Here is a 25125-nt window from a genome sequence, read left to right as displayed (position 1 = left end):
CTGCAAAGTAATTAAACTCTGAAGAGGATATATTCAAATAAAATAACATGAATTATAATTAGACATTTTATTTTGCTTAAGGAAAATATACTTATCCAATAGATATTACTTATTCAATATAATTACAAAATTTCTGACTATAAAAATAAACTTATTTTAACCTGAATCTTCAAATTCAAAGAACTATTTAATGCGTTCTGAGTTTTTAAAAATTCTGGATTTCTTTTTTTTGTGGCTTTAATTGGAGTGCTAGAAAACATGCTTCTTACTTCTTCATATATTCTATTTTTGTTTTAACTCAACCACTTCGTCTTGATGAACAGATAACACCATGGTCAAAGCTACTCTGAGGAAATGATTATTTTTGCTTAACTAATTCTTTTCTGCTTTTTAACCAATAATGCAAATTGGTTTATTTCAACTTAGTAAGATGCTTGTATGTTCATTTTTATTTTAAATGAATGCTAATAAGTAACTGACAATGGTTAGGTGCAATTTGGATTGAAAATTCTCTCCCCTCCCTCTCTGCTAAAAATTTACTTGTTTAAGTACTGTCACAATAAATACAAGTGACTCTTTTTTTTTTTTTAATAAACAGAGTGCTACATATTGTCCTTTTAGACCAGTGCTCTGGGACAGAAACCTAAACATCTGCTAGTCTGTATGAGAAAAAAAAGCCAAGATTTATTTAATTATTTATTTTTGTAGTGCTGGGGATTGAACCTAGGGCCTTGTGCATAGAAGGCAAGCACTCTACCAACTGAGCTATGTGTCCAGCCCAAGCCAAGATTTATTTTTTAATTAAACTTTTTATTCTGATGAACTGAGGGTTCACATGCAGCTGGAAGAAATGATATGAATGCTGTGTCCCTTTACCTGGTTTCTTCCTTCTGGGTAAAGGGACATCTTGAAGAGCTATAGTATGTTATTACAGCCAGATATGTCTATTGATCCGATCAAGAGAATATTTTCACCACCACAAGGATCCCTCATTTTGTCCTTCTACAGTGAGACCTTCTTTCCTCCTTCCTCCCCCTTAATGCTGGGCAACCTCTAATTAGTTCATCTCTATCAATTTTCATTTCAAGAATGTTATATAAATTGAATAATACAGTTTGTAACATTTTGGAAATGGCATTTTTGGTTGCATGTATTAATAGTTTATTTCTTTTTAGGGTCTAATAATACTTCATGATATAGATGTACCACAGTGTGTTCATCTACTCACCAGTTGAAGGCTCTCAGCGTTGTTTCTGTATTTTGGCTGACATGCATAATTCTTTTATAAACATTCATGAACAGTTTGTATGTGTGTGTGCATGAATATGTTTCATTTATCTGGGAAAAATGCCAAGAATACAACTGAGCTGTATGGTACTTACAAGTTTAGTTATTTTTTTCAAGAAACTACCAGACATTTTTCCAGGATGACTTGGCCATTTTACATTCTCTTAAAAGTATTGAGTGATCCAGTTTGTTTGTATCCTCACATCCAGCATTTGGTGTTGTCTATTTTTATTTCAGCCATTCTCATAGGTGTGTGGTAATATCTCATTGCAGTTTTGGCTCACATATCCCTACAGGCTTGTGATATCGAACATCTTTTCATCTGCTTGTATTTTCCCCATATTCTGAGTTGTTTGTTTTATTACTGCTGTTGTTTTGAGAATTCTTTATGTATTTAAGATACTATACATTTGTTAGATATGTGGTTTGCAACTATTTCATCCTAGTCTATAGCTTGTCTTTCTTCCCTGAACAAGGTTTAATGCAAAGTCAAAGTTTTCAGTTGTGACAAAAGTCAATTAATAAACTTCACTTTCATGGATTGTCTTTTAGTGTCAATTCTAACTAGCTTTAAATACTGAAGATGTTCTTCTATTTTTTTCCTACAAGTTTTATCTTACATTTAAGTTCATATTCCATTTTGAGTTAATTTTTGCATAAGGTGTATCATTTTTTAATAAAAATAATGACACATGCAAATTTGACAAATTAGGTGAAATGTACCAATTCAATGAAAACAACAAAAATTAACACAATTTGTCTAATAAGAAATACACAACAGTTACTAATAGGGCATTATGTAAAAATGTGGATGTGTAACCGATGTGATTCTGCAATCTGTATTTGGGGTAAAATTGGGAGTTCATAACCAACTTGAATCTAATGTATGAAATATGATATGTCAAGAGCTTTATAATGTTTTGAACAACCAATAAAAAAAATTAAAAAAAAAAAAAGAAATACATAATTTGAATATCCTTATAATTGTTAAGGATATTTAGTACATAATATTAAAACTCCCCCAGGAAGAAATCTCTAGCTCTGAGGGGTCTGTTTTCATTATATTTCTTGTAGCTTTTGCCCACTCTCTCCTTTCATTGTCACTCTTGTTAGAAGTTTTTAAATTTCATTGATTGTTCTAAGGAATCAACAGTTTATTTCCAACTCCATTATTTCCATTCTTATCTTTATTATTTCCTCCTTCCTGTTTGATTTGGGTTTATTTTGCTCTTCTTTTTCTAATTTCTGAGGTGGGAAGCTCCTAACTAAACTAGTTATCAATTTGAAACTTTTCTTCTTTTCTACTAAATTCATTTATTGGTGTAAATTTTCCTGTCAACATCGGTGTAACTGTGTCCCACAAACTTGAAAATGTTATGTTTTAATTCTCACTCCTTTTTTGGAGGTATCAAAGATTGAACTCAGGGGCACTCAACCACTGAGCCGCATCCCCAGTCCTATTTTGTATTTTATTCAGAGACAGGGTCTCACTGAGTTGCTTGCTTTTGCTGAGGCTGGCTTTGAACTTGCCATCCTCCTGCATCAGCCTCCTGAGCCACTGGGATTACAGGCCCTTGCCATTGCGCCTGGCTAATTCTAACTCGTTTTGATGTATTTTTATTGCCTTTGAAACCTTCTCTTTGACCTGTAGATTATTTAGAAGTATGTTGTTTAGTTTTCTCGCATTTGAATATTTCCCTATTATCTCTTTATCATTTATTTCTAGTTTAATTCTACTGAGGTCAGAAAACATACTCTGTGTAATTTAATTATTCTAAATGTTGAGGTTCTCTTTTGGTCCGGACACGTTCCATGTACACTTGAACATGTGCATTCTGCTATTGTTGGTGGTGAATGTTCTATAAATGTTAATTAGATACTGTTGGTTGATGGTGGTGTTGATTTCTTTTACACCACAATTGATTTTCTATTTGTTCTATCAGTTATATGGAGTGAGGCTTTTGAGATCTCAAACAATAATTCTGGATTTGTCTTTCTCTTTTCAGTTCTCTGTTATTTGCTTTACATATATTGGGACTCTATTATTTAATCTATATACATTTAAAATAGCTTTATCTTTTTGGTAAATTGATACTTTTAAATCATATAATTTTCCTATTAATTTTCTTTGCTTTGAATTTTGTTTTACATGATATTAATTTAATCACTTATGCTTCCTTTTGATTAATGTTTGTATGATGTAGTGCTTCCTTTTCACCTGCCTATATAAAGTGAATTTCTTCCAAACAGCATATAGTTGGTTCATGTTTTCAAATTAATATAATTAATTATATTTAATGTAATTATTGAGACTTAAGTTTGCCATTTTATTTCTTTGTTTCTGGTTGTTTTCTGTTTCCTTTTTTTTTACCTTCATATATGGCGTGTATGATTCATACTTGACCAGTTAATTAGAATTTCATTTTTATTACTTATATTAACATTACATCAAATTTGACTGGAGTCATCTTTTTGCCAGTTTGTGTGAATTGTAGAACAATTATTTCCTTTTTTATCCCTTTGTTTTTCCCCTCTTACATTGTCATTGCCTTACATATTTCCTCTGTATGGTTTTTCCCTAGTGGTCAAAGATTTCTTTCACATGTATTCAATTTGCCATAGGTCACCTGGCAAAAATTCTCTTAGTTTTTTTTTTTTTTTTTATTGAACATGTTATTATTTTTTTCTTCCTGAAGGACATACTCACTTGCTATAATACAATTCTTAGTTTATAGTTCTTTTCTTTTATTATTTAAAAAAATATGATACTTCCTTTGGCTTGAATGGCTTCTGATGATAAATCTGCTAACATTGAAATTGTTTTTCTCTTAAATTACTCTATTTTCAGGATTTTTTTGTTTTTCATCTTTAGAAATTTGATTATAATACGTGTTTGTATGTATTTCTTTGGATTTATCCTGTTTAGATTTTTGGTCAGCATTTTTAGATTTATTCTTCTTGCCAAATTTGAAAAGTTTTAAGGGGTTATTTTCTCAAGTATTTTTCTGCCCTATCATCTATTCTGCTCCTTCTAGGACTCCAATTACATACATGTTAAATCTTTCATTATAGAATCACAGTGCCCTCAGGCTTCTTTCTTTTCTTTTTTAGTCTATTTTCTCTTTGATTTTTTTCTGGGTTTGATTGGGTAGCTTGTATGATTCTATCTTGAAATTTGCTGATTCTTACTTGTGAACCCTTCCAGTTTGCTCTTGAGTGCATCCATTAATTTTTTAAAAATTTTTAATTATTATACTTTTTGCTTCTAAAATCTCCATTTGTTTCTTCTCTCCACTTTTATTTCTTTGCTGAGGCTTTCTGGGTTTTCATTTATTTGAAATGCATCATAATGGATGGGTTGTTGAGGCTTTCAAAAATCTTTTCCAGGGCTGGGGATGTGGCTCAAGCGGTAGCGCGCTCAACTGGCATGCGTGCGGCCGGGGTTCGATCCTGAGCACCACATACAAAGATGTTGTGTCCGCCAAAAACTAAAAAATAAATGTTAAAATTCTCTCTCTCTCCGTCTCTCACTCTCTCTTTAAAAAAAAAAAAAAATCTTTTCCAGATAGTTTTAACATCTCTATCATCTTGGTATGGACATCTTCCAAGCATCTTTTATTCATTCAGTTTGAGATCTTCATCATTCGTGACTTTCAATTGAAACCTGGACATTTTGTGTATAAAGTGACTCTGGATCTTATATAAACCTTGAGTTCTTCTGACACTGTTCATATGAAATCCAAGGGTGCTATTTCTGTGCCGAGATTCCTCACCCAGTGTCCACCAATAATCAAAGGAATTGGACTTCTCATTACTACTGAACAGGGTGGAAATTCTAAGTTTACAATAAGCTCTCACTAATACCTCCCTGGCTGAGAGATGGAGAAATGTTTGTTACTGCTTCTTACCTGGCCTCCATTGTTGGCGGGAGTTGGAGGGTGGTGAATGTCCTGACTCTCCACTAGGTTCCTCTGACATCTCTTCAGTGGGAAGGGGAGGTGCTCCTTGATGTTGCTAAGTGAAGGTGGTAGTTCACCTCCCGACCTGGACTCCACTGATGCTAAGGAGAGTTTTGGAAATCTTGATTCCCTACTTGGTTTTCTTTGTCATTGCCCAAGTGAAAGAGTTAGACTGGTGAGAGTGAAAGTCTAGGCTCCACACATGGCTTTTGCTGGTGTGGGTGGGTGTTAAGGCCACATTGTACTGATGGTATCTGACTGATGCAGAAAGTTATTGAAAATATTTTAATTTTGTTGGGCTTCTCCTTTACTTTTCCTTTGGCTAGAGAGAATAAAGTTCTCTTTGCATTTTCTTTTGTTTGTCTCTATACATGTTATCAGGTTGCTGGCTTTTCAGATCTAATTCTGGGTACATAAGGCAACAGAAAACACTTTAGTGAACTTACTATTATCTTGTTCCTTAGGTTACAATGTCCCTAGGTGATTTGACTTCTCTTTGTTTTTCAAAGTTGTCTTATTTTTTATTTACTGTCTACTGTTTTTAGCTGTTCTGGAAGGAATAGAGAAAATTATATTTACTCTATAGTGATGAGTACAGAAATCCCCTAAACAAGATATATTTTATTATTTATTTTTGATATTTCTTTAGACTTGGGAAAAAGAAGACAATGATTCATCCTCTAAAAGACACTTTACAAAATAGTTTCTATATTCTAGGTTACTATATATGAAAGACATCTGTTGAACATTGCGTAAAATATGTATGTGTAAAAGTTAGTATTCAAAAACTAGTTCTTTTTTTTTTAGTTTTATTGATCTTATTTTTTTAAATACACGACAGCAGATGCATTACAATTCTTATTACACATATAGAGTACAATCAATTTTTCATATCTTTGTATACAGAGTATGTTCACACCAATTCAACTCAAAAACTAGTTCTAGCAATCAAGAAGTCTTTGGAAAACAATGATACACAAAATATTTCTCTTGAACATTTTAATTTATGTATATTTGAGTTCCTTTTTTTTGTGGTGCTGGGGATTGAACCCATGGCCTTGTGCATGTGAGGCAAGCACTCTATTAACTGAGCTATGTTCCCAACCCATGAACTCCTTAATAATTATATTTATTTAAGAGATATCATTTAAATTGTCCTTAGTTTATTTTATTGATCAGAAGGGAACATAGATATTCTTTCATTAAAATAATAAAATATTAAATATTAAGATATTCTTTTAATTACCAACTCTTTTTCACAAATCCAATCAATTTAGAATAGTTTTGAGTAAAATAGTCCCCCTCTGTCCAGTTCTATTTCCAGATGTAACCATTGTTAATGCCAGATATGCAACAATCTGGTTTTTAGTCAATGTTTACATTTTCAGTCATGCTCTACCTTTCATTTACTCCTACTTTTCCTCTCCAACTTCAACTTTTGTAAGGTTATCCTTATCTGTCCAACTCTTAAATGTAGAAATTCTTTTGGACCTTGTTTTGTGTTCTTTTCAGTCAATATATATATTTCCTTTATGACTCATCTATATCCTTAACTCAATTCCCATTTATACTCAGATGGCTTATAACTTTATTTTTTAGCTCAGATATGGTCTGAGTGTCAAGCTAGTAATTCCATCTCTATTTAACATCTCCTCTTGGACATGTCACAACTCAACATTCTAAAACCAGTTTCTTCCAGAATTTGTGTCTCAGCATATGGTACTACCTACTGTCTATTGATTTATATTCATTACAAGTTCAGGACTTGTTATTGATTCCTTTTCTTCTCCACTTTCCCATGTCTCATTATTCATCAAGTCCTATGGCCTTTCCTGTGTGAATCTACCTAATTCTTTCTATTTCTACTAACAAGCTTTCATTATCCCCTCCTACGACTAATGTAGTAGTTTCCTAAATGCTCTCTTCACTTCTGTCTCATTGTTCTTGAGCCAGTTTTTTATTCTGTAACCAGAAAGTTCTTTTCAAAATAAAAATCTGGTCACACACATGCTTGATAAAATTTTCAGAATTTTAAAATAACTCTTACTGTACATACCTAAATCCTTACCATGACCTAGCATAGTATCTCTTACTAAATGTATGGAAGAGTGAAAGTATTTACATAAAGTATTTGCTATTAAAATAGTATTGGTATAAACATGTATCTCCCTGTGTATTTTTACTCTTGCTACTAATTTTTTTGGATATACTTGTACAAGTGGGGTTACTAGTGTGGTTTGACTATCATCTATTAAATATCAGGGTTAATGGAGAAGTGTTGTAGTGCCTTGTAGCTATTAAGAGAAAAAAGAGGATTCAGATCTAGGAAGATCAGTAATTATTTATTAAGGGAGTCATGTTATGACTTCTAGCTGATGAAAAAGAGTTATATTTCAGAGAATTGCCCAGTCACTTAAAGGATTTTACTTAGATTTTGTGTTCCAGAAAGTTGAGGTTAAGTATTTTGTAAGATGGAACAAAGTAGTAAATCAATTAAATTCTTATATTCATAGAAAATGTGACTTTTTTTCCTGTAAACCACTCAGACATTTATTCTATTTATAAGTTCTTATTATAATCTATGGCAGTAATGAAGAAAGGAATGATTGGAAATGGGATGGTCACATAAGATTTAATAAACAATGTATAAATTTTGGAATTTTCGTAGTAATTAAGGCTATCTAGATCATTTGGGATGCTATATAACAAAATACCACAAATAAAGGGCTTCAAAACAACAGAAATTTATTTCTCATAATTCTGGATGTGGAAAGTCTAAGATCAAGGCACCAACAGGTTCAGTGTCTGTTGAGGAATCACTGTTGGGTTCACAGATGGTACATACTTCCCGTGTTCTCATATGGTAGAAGGAGTGAGGAATCTTTCTGGGCCTCTTTATAAGGGCACTAACAATTCATGAGGACTCTGTCCTCATGACCTAATCTTCTCCTAAAGGCCCCAGATCCTAATATTTTCACCTTACAGGTTCTGATTTCAACATGGATTTGGGAGGAATTCAAACCTTCAGACAACAGCATCTAGTGTAGTTGACATGGGACAGCATTGTGAAGCAGGCAAATGAGGTTGTCAGAGTCATGTTCTTCTGTCTCTATCTCCTATGGTTCATGGCCTTAGAAGGAAGATGGTGCATCTGTGTGTATGATATGGGTAGAGAATACATGAAGGTATGAATTGCCTTCACAGGGAGTATTAGGGGAATCAGGTTGCTACTCACTCTTCTACTGGTAGTTCCATGACTTTGGGTAAGCTTGTTAATTTCTGTGAGACTTCGTTACCTTATCAACCCCTATTTTACCTGCAAATTAGATTGGATGTGCTCATTTAAAAAATTGTTTTAAATGTATTTATTTATATTTATCCATTTATTATTTGAACTTTATTATGATTTTAGTCATAAATTTGTTTACCATGAAGACAAAATTATATAACATGGGAGCATAAATGGCTTTAAAAACCCTTTTCAGCAGGTTACTAGGCTGCAAAATAATTGACAGTTGGACTCTTAGGGCACTGAAAGGTACCATGAAGTTCTGAAAGAGTTAATATGTATTATTTGTTTAAACTCATGTACTCAAAAGAAGCTTAAAATCCTGTGATTTTCATAAGTAACTCCTTACAAATTCCAGTTGCTCTTTTAGTCCACTCTATTTGCAGCTTTGTGTTTATTTTCACCTTTCTATTAATCTTGCATCAGCCATTGGAGGTTGTTTAAGCAAAACACTGATTTAATTGTTCCATTTGTCATTTGTTCTTATTCTAGGCAATGGACCTCACCATGACCGTTGCTGTACTTACAATGAAAACAATTTGGTGGATGGCATTTATTGTCTCCCCATAGGACACTGGATTGAGGCCACTGGACACACCAATGAGATGAAGCACACCACAGACTTCTATTTTAATATTGCAGGCCACCAAGCTATGCATTATTCAAGGTAAAAATACTGCCATGTTTGTAAGCATGAAAGTAGGACAAGAGGTGGCACCAGGACTATGGGAACATTTGCTGTCCTGAAACCGCAGTGTCTTTGGAGGGGTCTATAGGCCTGCGGTGCCCTCAGGAGTTACAGTGAATCAGTGTGTGAGCTCTTTTTATTCTAGATGTAAACGAGTTTTTATACTATTATTTTACTAGATATATATGCTGGTATCATATTTGGACAGGACAGTAGTTAGCCAATTTCTGCCTTGAGATAGTGAGGAGAAAAAGGAAAATGACACTAAAATAGCCCAGATCAGCACTTGTATCCTTTATGCCACTGACTAACAGTGAAATACAAATTGCTGTCTCATAAAAGTGTATTCAAGTGAGTGTTTGTGGTAAGCAAGACATAAAAACTAGATTGAATGTGATTATTTGCTTTATTATTTATTAATATTTATGTATTGTTCATTTAATTACTATAATGGCAATATATACCGTAGTAAAAATTCAAACACTAAAGAGGATGCTAAATGAAAAGTAAGGCTCATTGCACTTTCCTCTCTCCCTACTCATCAGAAGTGATTATTTTTAACCTCTTTATGATTGTTCTGGCGTCTTAAATAAGATGCATATACTTTATTTTGATATATTAATTTAAAATAGTGATTGATTTCCCTTTATTACATGTGAGAAGTTTCTGTCTTTTATGCTTTACCCTCCCTTCTCATTCTAATTTCTATTGACATAATAAAGTAATTCCATTGTTACATACCTTCATAAAATTTCTATTTTGTGACCCATCAATTTTTGACTGTGCCTTGTGATTTTCTACTTTTTAATTGCAGAGATTTTTTTTCATCCTAGATTGTTTTTATCTCTACTTTCAGCTAACTCCTGCTTTCTTTACTTTTATGTTTTTAAAATTAATAGACTATACATTTAATTTAGCAAATAGAGATGTCTTTTATACTTTGATGATTTGAAACATAAAACAATATCCAAAATTTAAAACATTATGTAAGTTTATTTATAATAGAATATGCAATGTCTATACCATCAGCAAGGAAATGAATTCTCATTTTTAAAAAATGTTTTGCTTTGAATGAGAGATATAATCAATACAGAGCATAAGAGGTAGAGAGAGAAAATGCAACTTCATCACAGTGTTAAGGAGTTCCTATTCTTCTTGAATACAACTTTTCTACAAATTCATGTTTTTTGCTAACCTTGCATAGTATGAGGAAGAGAGGAGTTAAAGGTGACTGTGATTTTATGGGGTAAGGAACAGAATTAATGGTGTTGCTGCCTATTGAGATGTGGAAGACTTTATGGTAGAGATTTGGAATAGACACTGGTATGAAAATTCTATTTTAGTCATATATTTTAGTCTGTTAGATGACAGAAAGAAAATCAGTTTGATATCAGGAATTTGAGGGAGAAGTTGGAAATGGAGATAAAAAACACAAAGTTTTCACTATATAGATAATATTAAAAGTCTACATGAGATCAAAAGAGGGAAATATAGAAGAGTTAAAGAGAAGCAGTGAAAGTACTGAGCTCTGGGTCCACACAGTGTAGGAGTCAAGCAGAAGCAGAGGGTCCAAGAGAAGAATGAGGAGCACCTGTTAAGACACGCTGACATTAATGAGCATGTGTGTACAGGATGTTTTTCATTTTTCCTGAATGCATTTACTGAATCCTTTTAACTGGAAGAGTCATGTCTTAGACTCTAGAAACTTCTGCTATATGATTATTTTTTGTCCTTTCATTATCTTTGTTCTTTGTTATTACTGATGTTTCTTAGATTGGTATTGGACCTGTTGGATTTATTTTTTATTCTTCAACTTTAATATTGAAGAATATTATTTTATTACTTTACATTTTGGGGGCTTTCTTCATTTTTTCCCCAACTGGAAAATACAGAATATTTTTCTTCATTTTGGTAATTATTTCTTAATTTTCATGGACTCTTACTTAGTGTCATTCCATTTTGGAATGTTGGTATGTTCCTGTTTATGAATGGATATATTCATGCATCTTTCTTAGAATACTTACAAGAATTAGAGATCTCCTCTCTCTCTCTCTCTCTCTCTCTCTCTCTCTCTCTTTAATTTTGAGACAGGGTCTCACTAAGTTGTGTAGGGCCTTGCTAAGTGGCTGAGGCTGGGTTTGAACTTGCCATCCTCCTGCCTCAGCTTCCCAAGAGGCCCAGATGACAGGAATGTGCCACTGGCTAAAGATCTCTTCTCTCGCTGGAGCAATCTTGTTTCCTCCTGAATCAGTTTTTCTTTATTTTGAGCTTTTTCTTTTGTGTTGTTAGTTTATAAATAGCTGGTAATTCTTAGTTGTTCAAATTTATTGTATGAAAAGATAAGTGAATTATTACAGGTGGCTGCTGTGAGTTTCTCTACTATTGTTGGTTTCTCTGCCTCTGAGAGTAGTGCCTGCAAGCGGTGGTGTACGAGCAGATCTTGTCTTCCATAACACCCAGCTCCAGACAGTCTGCCTGGGCACTCCTCCTTCCACCCTGAATGAAAGGACAAAGAGGATCCATTGTAGAGTGTGCCCCTTTGAATAGATATTTCAACTTTTTATTAAAGGAGATTTATTTTCAGCTTCCATGGATAGTATGAAAGCTATGTGTGAGGTTAGAAAGAATCATAGTTCATACTAGTTCAACTATGAAAGAAAGTTTGTGTTCCTTTACTTTCTTTAAAGCAACTTGGTTTTACATCTAAGTCTCTATCCTACTGACTTCTCAGATAATTCAACCTGTTTTATATAATAACATGTAAAATGTATTCACAATTTGTAACAAATTATGTGTAATATATAATATGTATGCTGTCAATCCTCCATATATATAGTATCCACATCTATGGATTCAAACAACTGTGCATCAAAAATGTTTGGAAAAAGTTGGGTTAGTACTGAATATTTACAGGCTTTTTTTTTTGCCATTTTCTCCTCAATAATATAACACCTGTTTTAATAGAGTAAGTAATCTAGAGGATTGCAGAAGATGTTATGTGCAAATACTGTACATAAGAGACTTGAGCATCTGCACATTTTGATATCTAATGGAGGTCCTGGAATGGTTCATTCACAGACATGGAGGGATTGGTATATAAGTATTTATATCTGGAGTTTAATGTATATGTAATACATCTTATACACACATGCCTATGTACATATGAACGGACAAGATATCAAACTTAACAGTTTTAGATCTCACAAATATTCTTTGTTCCTCTATTTAGCTCTGTAGTGGAAACAACCAGGAACTTGGTAATTAAATAACGATTCTTTATAGTGGACCTGTGCCATGTGTTTACTTTAAGGAGTCCCATTACATTTCAGTGTGTTTCGCAGTTCAATCTTGAAATCACATATATAGAAATCAATTGGGTGGAATGATTGATTTTTAAGGATAGAATTTTGGGTCCCGCCAAGTCTTGGGAATCTTAATTTTCAACATATCGTAATTCTTATATACACAAATGCTTGAGGGCACTGTAATTAGTCCAACAAAGACAGAAGTTTAAAATGGAAAAGGAATATTTGTTTGTACCATCAGTCATTTAAAAAATATTTTGTTTTTAGTTGTAGTTAGACACAGTACCTTTATTTTATTTTTTATGTGGTGCTGAGGAATGAACCCAGCATCCTGCACATGCTAGGCAAGCGCTCTACCGCTGAGCCACAACCCCAGCGCCCCCATCAGTCATTTTATTCTAGCTCCCCTTAAATATTCCCTCCACAGTTCACCCTCAGTTGAAACTGAACAAGATAAAACTGTTCATTCAGTTTAAAAGACAAGAACTGAGAAGACATTCGTGCATTTTACTATTAAATTGAAAACACCTAATTGCTAGCTCCCTGCCATTTTCATCTGTGTGAATTTTTCTTAGCTACTGATACACACATGTTTGAGCATATGTAATAATAGTTACTAAAGCTCACCTAAGAATTTATAAATGCAAACTAACACTTTTTTGTATACATTTAGGCAGGGAATTATGCCTAGAATTCTTTTATGGTTATATCTTTTATGATATAAATCATACCAGAATTGAATCATCCTTCAACATGCCAAGACTTTCAAGAATATAAATATCTAACACTTAAATTTTGTATAATAGAGTATATGATAAATTCATTCATTCAGTGGGAATTGTGTGCATGATTCTCTGTGGCCTGTGTTGAGTGCTGGACAAAGATAGAGAGACACTAATCCCTGCTCACAAGGGACCCATGCCCTCATGGAAGACAGGCATATACACTGTAATACAATGAAATAGTGGCTGTAATGGAATTTTATATGCAGTGTAATGAAAGACAGAAGTCATTAGTACAAGGAAATTTTTATGAGGAAGTCGAACTTGATTGCAAATGTGAATGATTTTTTTTTTTCGGGAGAACATTTAGGAATGAGAAATCAAGGTCAAACTATCAAGTGTGAATGTACAGAGGTGTGAAAGAGCATCATTAGGGTGATCAAGCAATTTTGTCAAATAAGATACTTTTGAGAGTAAACGGAGGTATTTTCAGTACTTGGCCTGGACAACAGGTGTACCATTGGAATATTCCAAGCACACCAGGGCTGCCAGAAAATGTGTCGTTTACAAGAGAACATTTCACTACCCCTCAATGTTCAGATTCAGGGATTTTGACAATCAATGTACACTTCCATATTCAGGCTATGCATAGTACCAAACTAGACTTCTCTCATCAACAGAACTTTTGTCATACTAAAAAATGAATTTGCATTAAAGACACAGATAACTAAGTTTAATGAGACATTAGTGGTAAAGGACTGCAATTTCTATTTCTTGAAAAGGTTTATTACCTATTGAACAACTTCAAGAGACATAAATTAGACTTAATGAACATTGCATTTTAGATTCTTCAAAAATGTTACAATTTAGAAAATGAATTGTAAAAGCTTGCTTATATTTCATAGCCCCTTTAGCTGATAATGAAAAGATGTACAGTGATTTTTGAAATTCCAAATCACCTTGAACTCTGCAGAACAGTAGTTTTGCACATTTTAAAATACTGTTTTATCTGGCACATCTTCTGAAGTGAATGAAATTAATTGCTTTGGAGACAGAATAAGGAACTTGGGTTCTAGCCCCAGTTCTCTTATTTCCTCCTGGGTAACCTTGGGACAAACCTGTTAATAGTGCTGGAAATTTAGTCCCTAATTTGCGAAGTGAGCTGGTTGAGCTAGATGACTACTGAAGGCAGTTCTGGAAACGATTAAAGGTTAATGCTAATTTCGAAAGCTTAGGCTTATGTGACATTTGCCAACATGTTATATTGACCTAAAAATGACTACACTCTGTGTCAGCTTCTCTGGTTTCAGATCCAGGGACCAAATGCTAGTGCTGCTTCTATGTGCTGATTTCCTTCAGTTTTATTGTCAGTCCAATTCTATGGGATATTATATTTAGAAATACATATATTTTTAAGTCAGTATACAATAATCTTTAATAAGATTGTATAAGCTTCTTATATAATGACTTTTTTAACATTCTATTTATGATTTTTACATTACATTTATAATCAAACTTTGACAAGAATTCCTTTTGGGGCTACATAGAAAATAGCCACAAAATTCGAAACAGAACCTATTTACTAATTTTATATAATATAATTTTATATTTTCCTAATTCTATAGTTCAAAATTAGGATATTATTGATCAAAGGAGAAAGAAAGTTTTTACATTTAAAAAAAATTTTAAACTTGTTCTAATTAGTTATACATGACAGTAGAATGCATTTTGACAGATTGTACGCAAAAGGAGCACAACTTATTTCTCTGTGCAGTGTCACACCAGTAGTGTAGTCATACATATACAAGGGAGAAATGTAGTTTTGATTGATATTTGCATCTGACGGAATGATTTGAAGTTCTTTTAAACCTTAAAAGATTGTAATTGTCCATGCTAGCAGGGGAGGTAAACGACAGGCTCCTCTTTCTTGTTGAGTTTCTCTGATGAGGCCACATTTATTTTTTATTGAATATTAACTGGTGTGTGAGAGTTTCTTTTCCCTATCTAAAGAATGCTGTCCATATTTTATAAGGTCAATTTAGTTGGTAGATTTTCTTCTTATTCTTTAAAAATATATTTTACATAAAACTTTTAAATATTTTAAGTAAATATATTATGCATATAATTATTAGGGATGATTTATTTTCAACAATAAATCCAAGGAAAAATGTTAGTGATAGATATTAGTATTCAAATGACAACATGGCCTAATGTAAACATAGTCTCATTCTTGTTTCTTAGGACCTCTTTGCTAAAGCATAAGAAGACATTGGTTTTGCTAATAGTGCTGTTATGGAACCAGTACAATTATAAAGGAAGCAGCTGGATTCTGTGCTGCCTCATGTATTTTCAGCAGCATTGTTATTTAAATTGTGATTGAAATGTCTTGATCACTGGTGAATAAGAGGGAGATGGGAGAGTCTGATTGTCAGACCTCAGGTGTGCCTATAGGCTTGATAGCAAGAAGAAGGACTATTTTATCACTAAATTAAGGCAATTAGATTCATAAGTCATTATGTAGGTAAAAAGATCACTATAAAATATGGAATTTTACTACAAAAGAGAACAAAGCAGAGAAATGAGGGTATGTAAGATAGGGAAAAGTCATTTATAAAAAGAGTGCTATTGTGGACATAGAATGGGAAAAAACAGTGATTAAGAGGAGAAAGTGGAGAACTATATGTGCAAAATTTATCAACAGTGAACCGAATCCAGGAGAACAAGCAGATTCTCCCCTGGGCATGGGAGGGTGGAGGAGAAGTCAGGTGGGGATGCACTAGGTCCCTGTGGTAGTGAGAGCACATGGAAGTTCATTTTGTGATTGCCTCTGTGAAGTAGGAAGCAAGGTCTCAAGGAGAGTGAGAAGAGAGTTTTAGGTTTGAATGAGAGGTCTAGATAGTGTGACTAATGGAATGGAAATGTATTGATCATGAATTTCAATTTTTATAAGATTGTCCCAATTCCAATATTTATTACAATATTATATTATAGTTGCCATGACAACCAAAAAAGTTATTTTCTCACATGAAATGAATACAGAAGGTGGACAGGGTTTTTTTTTTTGTTGTTGTTTGTTTCTTTGTTTTTTTGGTATGGTAAACTCACATAGCCTTTATCTAGAGTTTTCTATGTCACCGTAGTCAGATCATTACGAAGTCTAAGTAACATGCTAAAATGGAATTATGAAAGGTTGGGATTTTGTATCCTATTTTTTTTGTAGCTAGAATTAAATATATTATGCCAACAATTATGGAAGATCCACTTCAGGAAGCCCTGTCTGTCTTTTTTGTGTTAAGAGTCCATGAACACATCAGAGGATGCTTTTATCTTATTTTCTGAGGGTTGGTATAGTTAGGAAACATTGCTAGTTATTGATTATAGCTATTTAAATTGTCTTAAAATTAATAGTTTCTTAGATTACAGTCTCCTCTTTGAACAGAGTACAAGGATCATCAAACTTAGGGTGGAAGGATCAATTTTATAAATTACTCAAAATGCGTATGATACTTCCTAGATGTGAGAATCAGTTTTGAAGTTGGCTATTTCTGTATCATAAAGGCCTTATTACTTTTCTGTTCACAACCTGTTTTTTTTTTAATGGAAGATCTTTTTTTTTTTTAATTTATTTTTTTTATTGGTTGTTCAAAACATTATAAAGCTATTGACATATCATATTTCATACAATAGATTCAAGTTGGTTATGAACTCCCAATTTTACCCCAAATACAGATTGCAGAATCACATCGGTTACACATCCACATTTTTACATAATGCCATATTAGTAACTGTTGTATTCTGCTACCTTTACTATCCTCTACTATCCCCCCTCCCTTCCCTCCCATCTTCTCTCACTACCCCATCCACTGTAATTCATTTCTCTCCTTGTTTATTTTCCCATTCCCCTCACAACCTCTTATATGTAATTTTGTATAACAATAAGGGTCTCCCTCCATTACCATGCAATTTCCCTTTCTCTCCCTTTCCATCCCACCTCATGTATCTGTTTAATGTTAATCTTTTCTTCCTGCTCTTCCTCCCTGCTCTGTTCTTAGTTGCTCTCATTATATCAAAGAAGACATTTGGCATTTGTTTTTTAGGGATTGGCTAGCTTCACTAAGCATGATCTGCTCTAGTGCCATCCATTTCCCCGCAAATTCTATGATTTTGTCATTTTTTAGTGCTGTGTAGTACTCCATGGTGTATAAATGCCACATTTTTTTTATCCATTCATCTATTGAAGGGCATCTGGGTTGGTTCCACAGTCTAGCAATTGTGAATTGTGCTGCTATGAACATCGATGTAGCAGTATCCCTGTAGTACGCTCTTTTAAGGTCTTCAGGGAATAGTCCGAGAAGGGCAATAGCTGGGTCAAATGGTGGTTCCATTCCCAGCTTTCCCAGGAATCTCCATACTGCTTTCCAGATTGGCCGCACCAGTTTGCAGTCCCACCAGCAATGTACAAGAGTACCCTTTTCCCCACATCCTCTCCAGCACTTGTTGTTGTTTGACTTCATAATGGCTGCCAATCTTACTGGAGTGAGATGGTATCTTAGGGTGGTTTTGATTTGCATTTCTCTGACTGCTAGAGATGGTGAGCATTTTTTCATGTACTTGTTGATTGATTGTATGTCCTCCTCTGAGAAGTGTCTGTTCAGGTCTTTGGCCCATTTGTTGATTGGGTTATTTGTTTTCTTATTGTTTAATTTTTTGAGTTCTTTGTATACTCTGGATATTAGGGCTCTATCTGAAGTGTGATGAGTAAAAATTTGTTCCCATGATGTAGGCTCCCTATTTACCTCTTTTATTGTTTCTCTTGCTGAGAGAAAACTTTTCAGTTTAAGTAAGTCCCATTTGTTGATTCTTGTTATCAACTTTTGTGCTATGGGTGTCCTATTAAGGAATTTGGAGCCCGACCCTACAATATGTAGATCGGCGCCAACTTTTTCTTCTATCAGACGCAGAGTCTCTGATTTGATATCTAGGTCCTTGATCCATTTTGAGTTAACTTTTGTGCATGGCGAGAGGAGGGGATTCAGTTTCATTTTGTTGCATATGGATTTCAATGAAAGCAGTTTTAAGAGGGAAATTCATCGCTTGGAGGTCATTCCTCAAAAAAAGGAAAAACCAACAAATAAATGAGCTCACACTTCATCTCAAAGCCCTAGAAAAGGAAGAGCAAAACAACAGCAAATGTAGCAGAAGGCAAGAAATAATTAAAATCAGAGCGGAAATCAACGAAATTGAAACAAAAGAAACTACTGAAAAAATTAACAAAACTAAAAGTTGGTTCTTTGAAAAAATAAATAAGATCGACAGACCCTTAGCCATGCTAACGAAGAGAAGAAGAGAGAGAACTCAAATTACTAACATACGGGATGAAAAAGGCAATATCACAACAGACGCTACAGAAATACAGAAGACAATTAGAAATTATTTTGAAAACCTATATTCCAATAAAATAGAAGATAGTGAAGTCATCGATAAATTCCTTAAGTCATATGATTTGCCCAGACTGAGTCAGGAGGATACTCACAACTTAAACAGACCAATAACAATAGATGAAATAGAAGAAGCAATCAAAAGACTTCCAACCAAGAAAAGCCCAGGACCGGATGGGTATACAGCGGAGTTTTACAAAACCTTTAAGGAAGAATTAATACCAATACTTTTCAAGTTATTTCAGGAAATAGAAAAAGAAGGAGCTCTGCCAAATTCATTCTATGAGGCCAACATCACCCTGATTCCGAAACCAGACAAAGACACCTCAAAGAAAGAAAACTACAGACCAATATCTCTGATGAACATAGATGCAAAAATCCTCAATAAAATTCTGGCGAATCGGATACAAAGGCACATCAAAAAAATTGTGCACCATGATCAAGTAGGATTCATCCCTGGGATGCAAGGATGGTTCAATATACGGAAATCAATAAATGTTATTCACCACATCAGTAGACTTAAAAATAAGAACCATATGATCATCTCAATAGACACAGAAAAAGCATTCAACAAAGTACAGCATCCCTTTATGTTCAAAACATTAGAAAAACTAGGGATAACAGGAACTTACCTTGACATTGTCAAAGCTATCTATGCTAAGCCTCAGGCTAGCATCATTCTCAATGGAGAAAAATTGAAGGCATTCCCCCTAAAATCTGGAACAAGACAGGGATGCCCTCTATCACCACTTCTATTCAATATAGTTCTCGAAACACTGGCCAGAGCAATTAGACAGACGAAAGAAATTAAAGGCATAAAAATAGGAAAGGAAGAACTTAAATTATCACTATTTGCAGATGACATGATTCTATACCTAGAAGACCCAAAAGGGTCTACAAAAAAAACTACTAGAACTAATAAATGAATTCAGCAAAGTGGCAGGATATAAAATCAACACGCATAAATCAAAGGCATTTCTGTATATCAGCGACAAAACCTCTGAAACGGAAATGAGGAAAAACACTCCATTCACAATATCCTCAAAAAAAAAAATACTTGGGAATCAACCTAACAAAATAGGTGAAAGATTTATAGAATGAAAACTACAAAACCCTAAAGAGAGAGATAGAAGAAGATCTTAGAAGGTGGAAAAATGTACCCTGTTCATGGATAGGCAGAACTAACATCATCAAAATGGCGATATTACCAAAAGTTCTCTATAGGTTTAATGCAATGCCAATCAAAATCCCAACGGCATTTCTTGTAGAAATGGATAAAGCAATCATGAAATTCATATGGAAAAATAAAAGACCCAGAATAGCAAAAGCAATTCTAAGCAGGAAGTGCGAATCAGGCGGTATAGCGATACCAGACTTAAAACTATATTACAGAGCAATAGTAACAAAAACAGCATGGTACTGGTACCAAAACAGGAGGGTGGACCAATGGTACAGAATAGAGGACACAGAGACTAATCCACAAAGCTACATCTATCTTATATTTGATAAAGGAGCTAAAAGCATGCAATGGAGGGAGGATAGCATCTTCAACAAATGGTGCTGGGAAAACTGGAAATCCATATGCAACAAAATGGAAGATCTTTATTTTTGTGTTTTGATAAGTTTTAAAATGCCTTTTACATCCTTCTTTTCCTAAATCCTTTTTATTTTTATTTTTGAGTGTCACATAGACTTCTTGTTCTTGATAAGTGAATCAATAGTGATGACATGTTAGTTTAATTGATTAGCATGTGTGAACATCACCCTGAAAAAGTATCAAGTGTATCAAAACACACACACACACACACACACACACAACTTGTACAGGCTCTCCATTCCATCATGAAATAGTGTTTTTTTCTACCCCTGGTAACATGATATGTGTTACAGGATGCTGAGGAAGGACCCTAGGATCCAGAGTCTTGAAAGCAGGGAGTAGATTAGATTTTATACAAGAATTATATCAGGGAAGTAAAGTCATAACAGTGTGTTAGAACCTTTGAGTAGTTCTGCCTCTGAGAGACAGAGAACATTGCTCAGCATCCCCTCCATATACGGATGGGCAAAGTAGAGACCAAGAGTGCAGAGGATTTGCTCTGAGGTCAGAAAAGCTGAGAAGTGGCAGAGCTACGCTTTCCAGATTCCTCTTGCCTCTTAACTCTTGACCTCCATTTTCTTCTAGAGCATTTAACCATCAACTTCTGTTCAAAATACAAATCTGACTATAAATAACTGACATAAAAATTCTGGTTACTTTCACTAGTCAATTTTAAAGCTCATGTAGTTCAAAGTTCAGAGATGTATTTGCTCTAATAGGAGAGTTTATTTAAATGGTGACCTCACTAAGGATTAGGCCTATCTGTGAGTATCCTTATAAAATCCAGTTGTAACAAAGAACCCTAAATCAATTTAGCAAAAACCTCTCATCCTATTTAATTGATCACCATATATGATCAGGTTCCTTGTCCTTCTTCACCTCCGGGTAATGTCTGATCACCCTGGCCTGTCTTTAGCAAGAATCCTGTTAGGTCAGTTAGCCAGAATCCCCTGACCCCTGAAATTCCCTTTTTAGTCAATTTTCCTTCCACTCACCCTTTTTCTGCTTCTTGGCTATAAATCCCCTTTTGCCCATGCTGTGTTTGGAGTTGAGCCCAATCTCTGTACCCCACTGCAAGGTCTCATTGCTGTGATCCCTATACCTTTTACAATGGTCCTCAGTAATGTTTCCATACTGTATTCAAAAAAATATTGAATGGCTTGTTTTTCTTTAACAATTTTTAGACTATTCTTTGGTCTAATTTTAGGAATGAAGAGAAACCTCATGCTAAAATCAGGAAAGAAAATTAAACAGCTCATAAATGATAAATTGATTGAAAACATGATGATTTGTTGCAAAAAAATAGGTTTATACAAATGATCAGAAATCAATTTTGGACTAAGCAAAGCACATTTTTACCTATAAAGTGACTTGTATATTTACAGTTGATTTTTAGGAAGTAAAAAGGACCAAGGACAGAAGAAAGAAACAACATGCTACAGAAGGAAGGAACGGACTTCTTGTCTGGATGTGGCTGCTTTTTAGTCAACTCTTTTGTGAAAGTAGAATGAACAATTTTTAAAAACCCATTTCCTTCTGAAGTATGCTTTGTTCCTTAAAAGTTCCCTCTGAATAATCTGTGGTTTCTGATGTAAGCAGAAGTTTGAAAGTATGACCTTTTGTGTGTCTCATTGTTTATAACCATAGCAATGAGTTTTTATTACTTCGTATGTTTCCAAAGAAAATAAAGCCCAGGATGCAGCGAATGTGAAAGAACCATTCTAATAGAGGTCAGTGATCACATTCATCCATCAGTGGTCTTCGACCAGAATAATCACTGTTTATAGTTGATGAGGTTTCCAGAGCTGTCTTATAATTCAAGATAATCAAATCAAATGTTTTAAATTAAATCATGGAGGAGGAAAAGGGAGGATACAAATGGTGTCATAAAATCAAGTGTTGTGTAGTTAATTGATTATAGAAATAGATGTGAACATTACAGCATCACATTTCAAAATGTCCTTTCAAAATTTCATGAGATTGTTTAACAGTATTCCCTACTGAAAAAAAGAAAACTTGGAAGTGATATTTTGATTATATATCATGTATGTGCCCAGTATTGTCTTAAGTATTGTTCAAAATTTTCAACTTACATAATGAGGCAGTAGTATGGTATTTATTTATATCACAAAGGCATTCTTCAGTTTGTGAAAGGACTCCCTCCCCTTTGGGCAAGTAGACACAGTCAGGAAGGAGCTGCAGGACAGGATCTCTCTCTCCCCTGGATGAGTGATACCTGAGGAATGTTTTTGGTCCCTGCTGGTCATTGCTGCTATGACTTGGAAAAATAAAGGGTAGGAGAAAGAAATAATCTCAGAACAGTGAATAATGAGAAGTTTAAACAGCCTGTGAACCGTAGATTGTTGGGTGGCTCATATAACAACTCTACCTAGCAATGCACTCCTATCCATCTAATTTGTGCATACTTGATACCAACCTTATTTTTCTATTTCTTTGCCATTTTCTGTACTTCTAGTCTACTCTCTCTCTGGCTCCCACCCCAGCTTTCCTTCTCCCTCTGTGTCTGTGCCCTGTCTCCCAATCTCTGATAACTCCCTCCATTTCTTCCTGTCCCTTTTTCTCTATTGTATGACTCTTCCCGCCCCCCCCCCTTTTTTTCTCATTGTCTTCTTAATACTTTGTTAACTGGATTCAATATAGCATTGAAGTACTTATCTAAAACATGTGAAACATTTTGTACTTTCTCTTCTTAATATGGTAATGAGGTGACTGACCTGGTTTTATTCCATTCCTTCGTTCATTCATCAAATATGTTTGGAGTGCCTACTGCCTGTTTTCTGCCAGGAACTAGATAGGAGGGATTCAGAATTAAGCAAGACCTAGTTGCTTTCAGAAACTAACAGTCCTGTGGTAGAAGAAAATAAAATAAGCATTACTATGGAAATCTTAATGCAGTTAAGTTACCTGTAAACGTAACTTAAAAAAAAAAAAAAAACTTCTGTGATTTTCCAACTTTTTAAAAAAAGTGGTCTTGAATTAATCAAGTTCTTGCATTCTTGTTTAAATCTCACTACATTTAAAATATGACTTGGCTTTTAAAAATTTAGTGAATATTTAATTGCCAGAAACAACTTTATTTAAGGAATAGAAGATCATGGTACTGAAAAATTTCATGAAATAGGAAGTTAATAAAAGTTTTATTTATCTCACCTTCTTATTTTTTCATCCTAATAAGATCTTTTCCATAATTATTCTACTGAAGTACAGAAAAAGGTTTCCAGGTAAAGAATAACACTATCTGAAAATTGTGTTTTAGAATTTCGTTATTATTAAAAAACATAAAATCTCACTGATTGTTGAATAGTATAGGAGTGTTACCTTGCATGACGCCAGAGCATGATTTGTGTGGAGGTTTACTTGAACCCTCCCCTGCCAACCCCATCCTCTGTGCAGTGAAAAGCCTGTCTTGCTGAGTGTTGGAAGGCTGGTTGGATAATAATCTCAGGTACCATACAGAAACCTAATTGATGGGCATTATGATCTTTGGATCAACATAGCCTTAAAAATTTTGTAGTAGACTTTTTTTGACCCAAGACATAGTAATAGTTCCTAAGAAATTACTTGTATTAATCTTTTTAGGTTTGTAAGTCAAGTGGCTGATATTCTATCACATCTCCATTGGAAGTGTTCAAGTTAGTAAAAAGGTCTCTTATGTTATTTAATTTTCAAAGATATCCAACTTTATGATTTGAAAAATCTTTCTGGAATTTATATAGGGAAAAGGAAGCTCAGAAACAAATAATTCTGAACATTACAGGAAAATAGAGGTCAAATACAGGCCTTTATATGAAGGCACCTAATCCATTGGCAAGATCAATAAGTGACATTGCATATTCCAGTGGCATGATCATGTGGCACTCAGCAATGCATGTGCAGGTGAGGCCAAGGCTGGGAGTCTGAGCCTCACAGGGAGTGTGTTTTCTCATAAAGGAGTTTATTTAGCTATAAAAGTAATGAAGTCCTGTCAGATGCAGCAAAATGTAGAGAAGCAGAGGACATCATGTTAAATGAAATAAGTTGGATGCAGAAAGACAAATTCCACATGTTCTCCTTCATATGTGGGTGTTTTAAGAAAAAGATGATCAGATTGTATAATAGTGACTATTAGAGGCTGGGAAGGGTGGGGAGGAGGAATAGTGGGAGGTTAGATAATGGGGACAAATGGGTAGAAGTTCTTATAGTAAGTTTTTGTGTTCTGCAGAAGAATGGAGGGCTATGGTTCGTATTGAATTAGAATATATTTTATGAATAACCTCAAGAGAGCAGCTTAGGGGCTCCAGACAAAAAGCAATGGGAAGGACATGGAAATGTCAAATCACACTGACTTGCTCAGTTCGTGTTTTGTACACATGTGATGGAATATCACACTGAATCCCCCCAAATAGGAACAGTTGTTATATGTTATTAAAAAGCTAAGGAGATGGAAATGTTAACTACATTCTATAATTAATTATATACACATATTGAATTAACACACTGCACTCTGTAAACTACCACAATTAAAATAATAATTTAAAATAACAGTTAACTTATTCAGTTAAAATCAAAGCCACTTTTGAATTATGAAATCAGAAAACTATTGTGGCTTTTTACTACTTTAACTTATAAAAGGCAAAATAGCCTTTTATACATATTTAAGTTTGTGGAATAGCCTAATAAGGCATGTGCATGCAAACTAGGTTTCTAAAAATTGCTTAATTATGAATTGAATTTTAATGAAAACAACTTAATGTTCATCTGGAATTCAGTACATTATGCCATTACAAAATAAAACTGAAATAAAGGCTTTTTGGTAGTATTTTAAATGAAAAGAATAGGA

The 25125-nt window shown here is 34.1% G+C and overlaps 1 protein-coding gene across 5 annotated transcripts in view; it reads left to right on the top strand.

Moving 5' to 3' along the window:
- The window catches only part of Epm2a (EPM2A glucan phosphatase, laforin), an 86556-nt gene that overhangs the window by 26462 nt on the left and 34969 nt on the right, over window positions 1–25125 (top strand). For all 5 annotated transcript variants that reach the window (XM_046450896.1, XM_046450910.2, XM_058581838.1 and 2 more), the window contains one exon: window positions 9028–9202. In XM_046450896.1, the coding sequence (XP_046306852.1) occupies window positions 9028–9202 (175 nt within the window). The remainder of the gene's footprint in view (window positions 1–9027; window positions 9203–25125) is intronic.

The sequence above is a fragment of the Marmota monax genome, unplaced genomic scaffold (assembly GCF_021218885.2).
Source record: "Marmota monax isolate L192 unplaced genomic scaffold, Marmota_monax_Labrador192_F-V1.1 WCK01_AAM20220418_F8-fsc00030, whole genome shotgun sequence".
Taxonomy (NCBI): Eukaryota; Metazoa; Chordata; class Mammalia; order Rodentia; family Sciuridae; genus Marmota; species Marmota monax.
The sequence above is the reverse complement of the archived record's forward strand: the minus strand, read 5'-3'. Positions and strand labels throughout refer to the sequence as shown.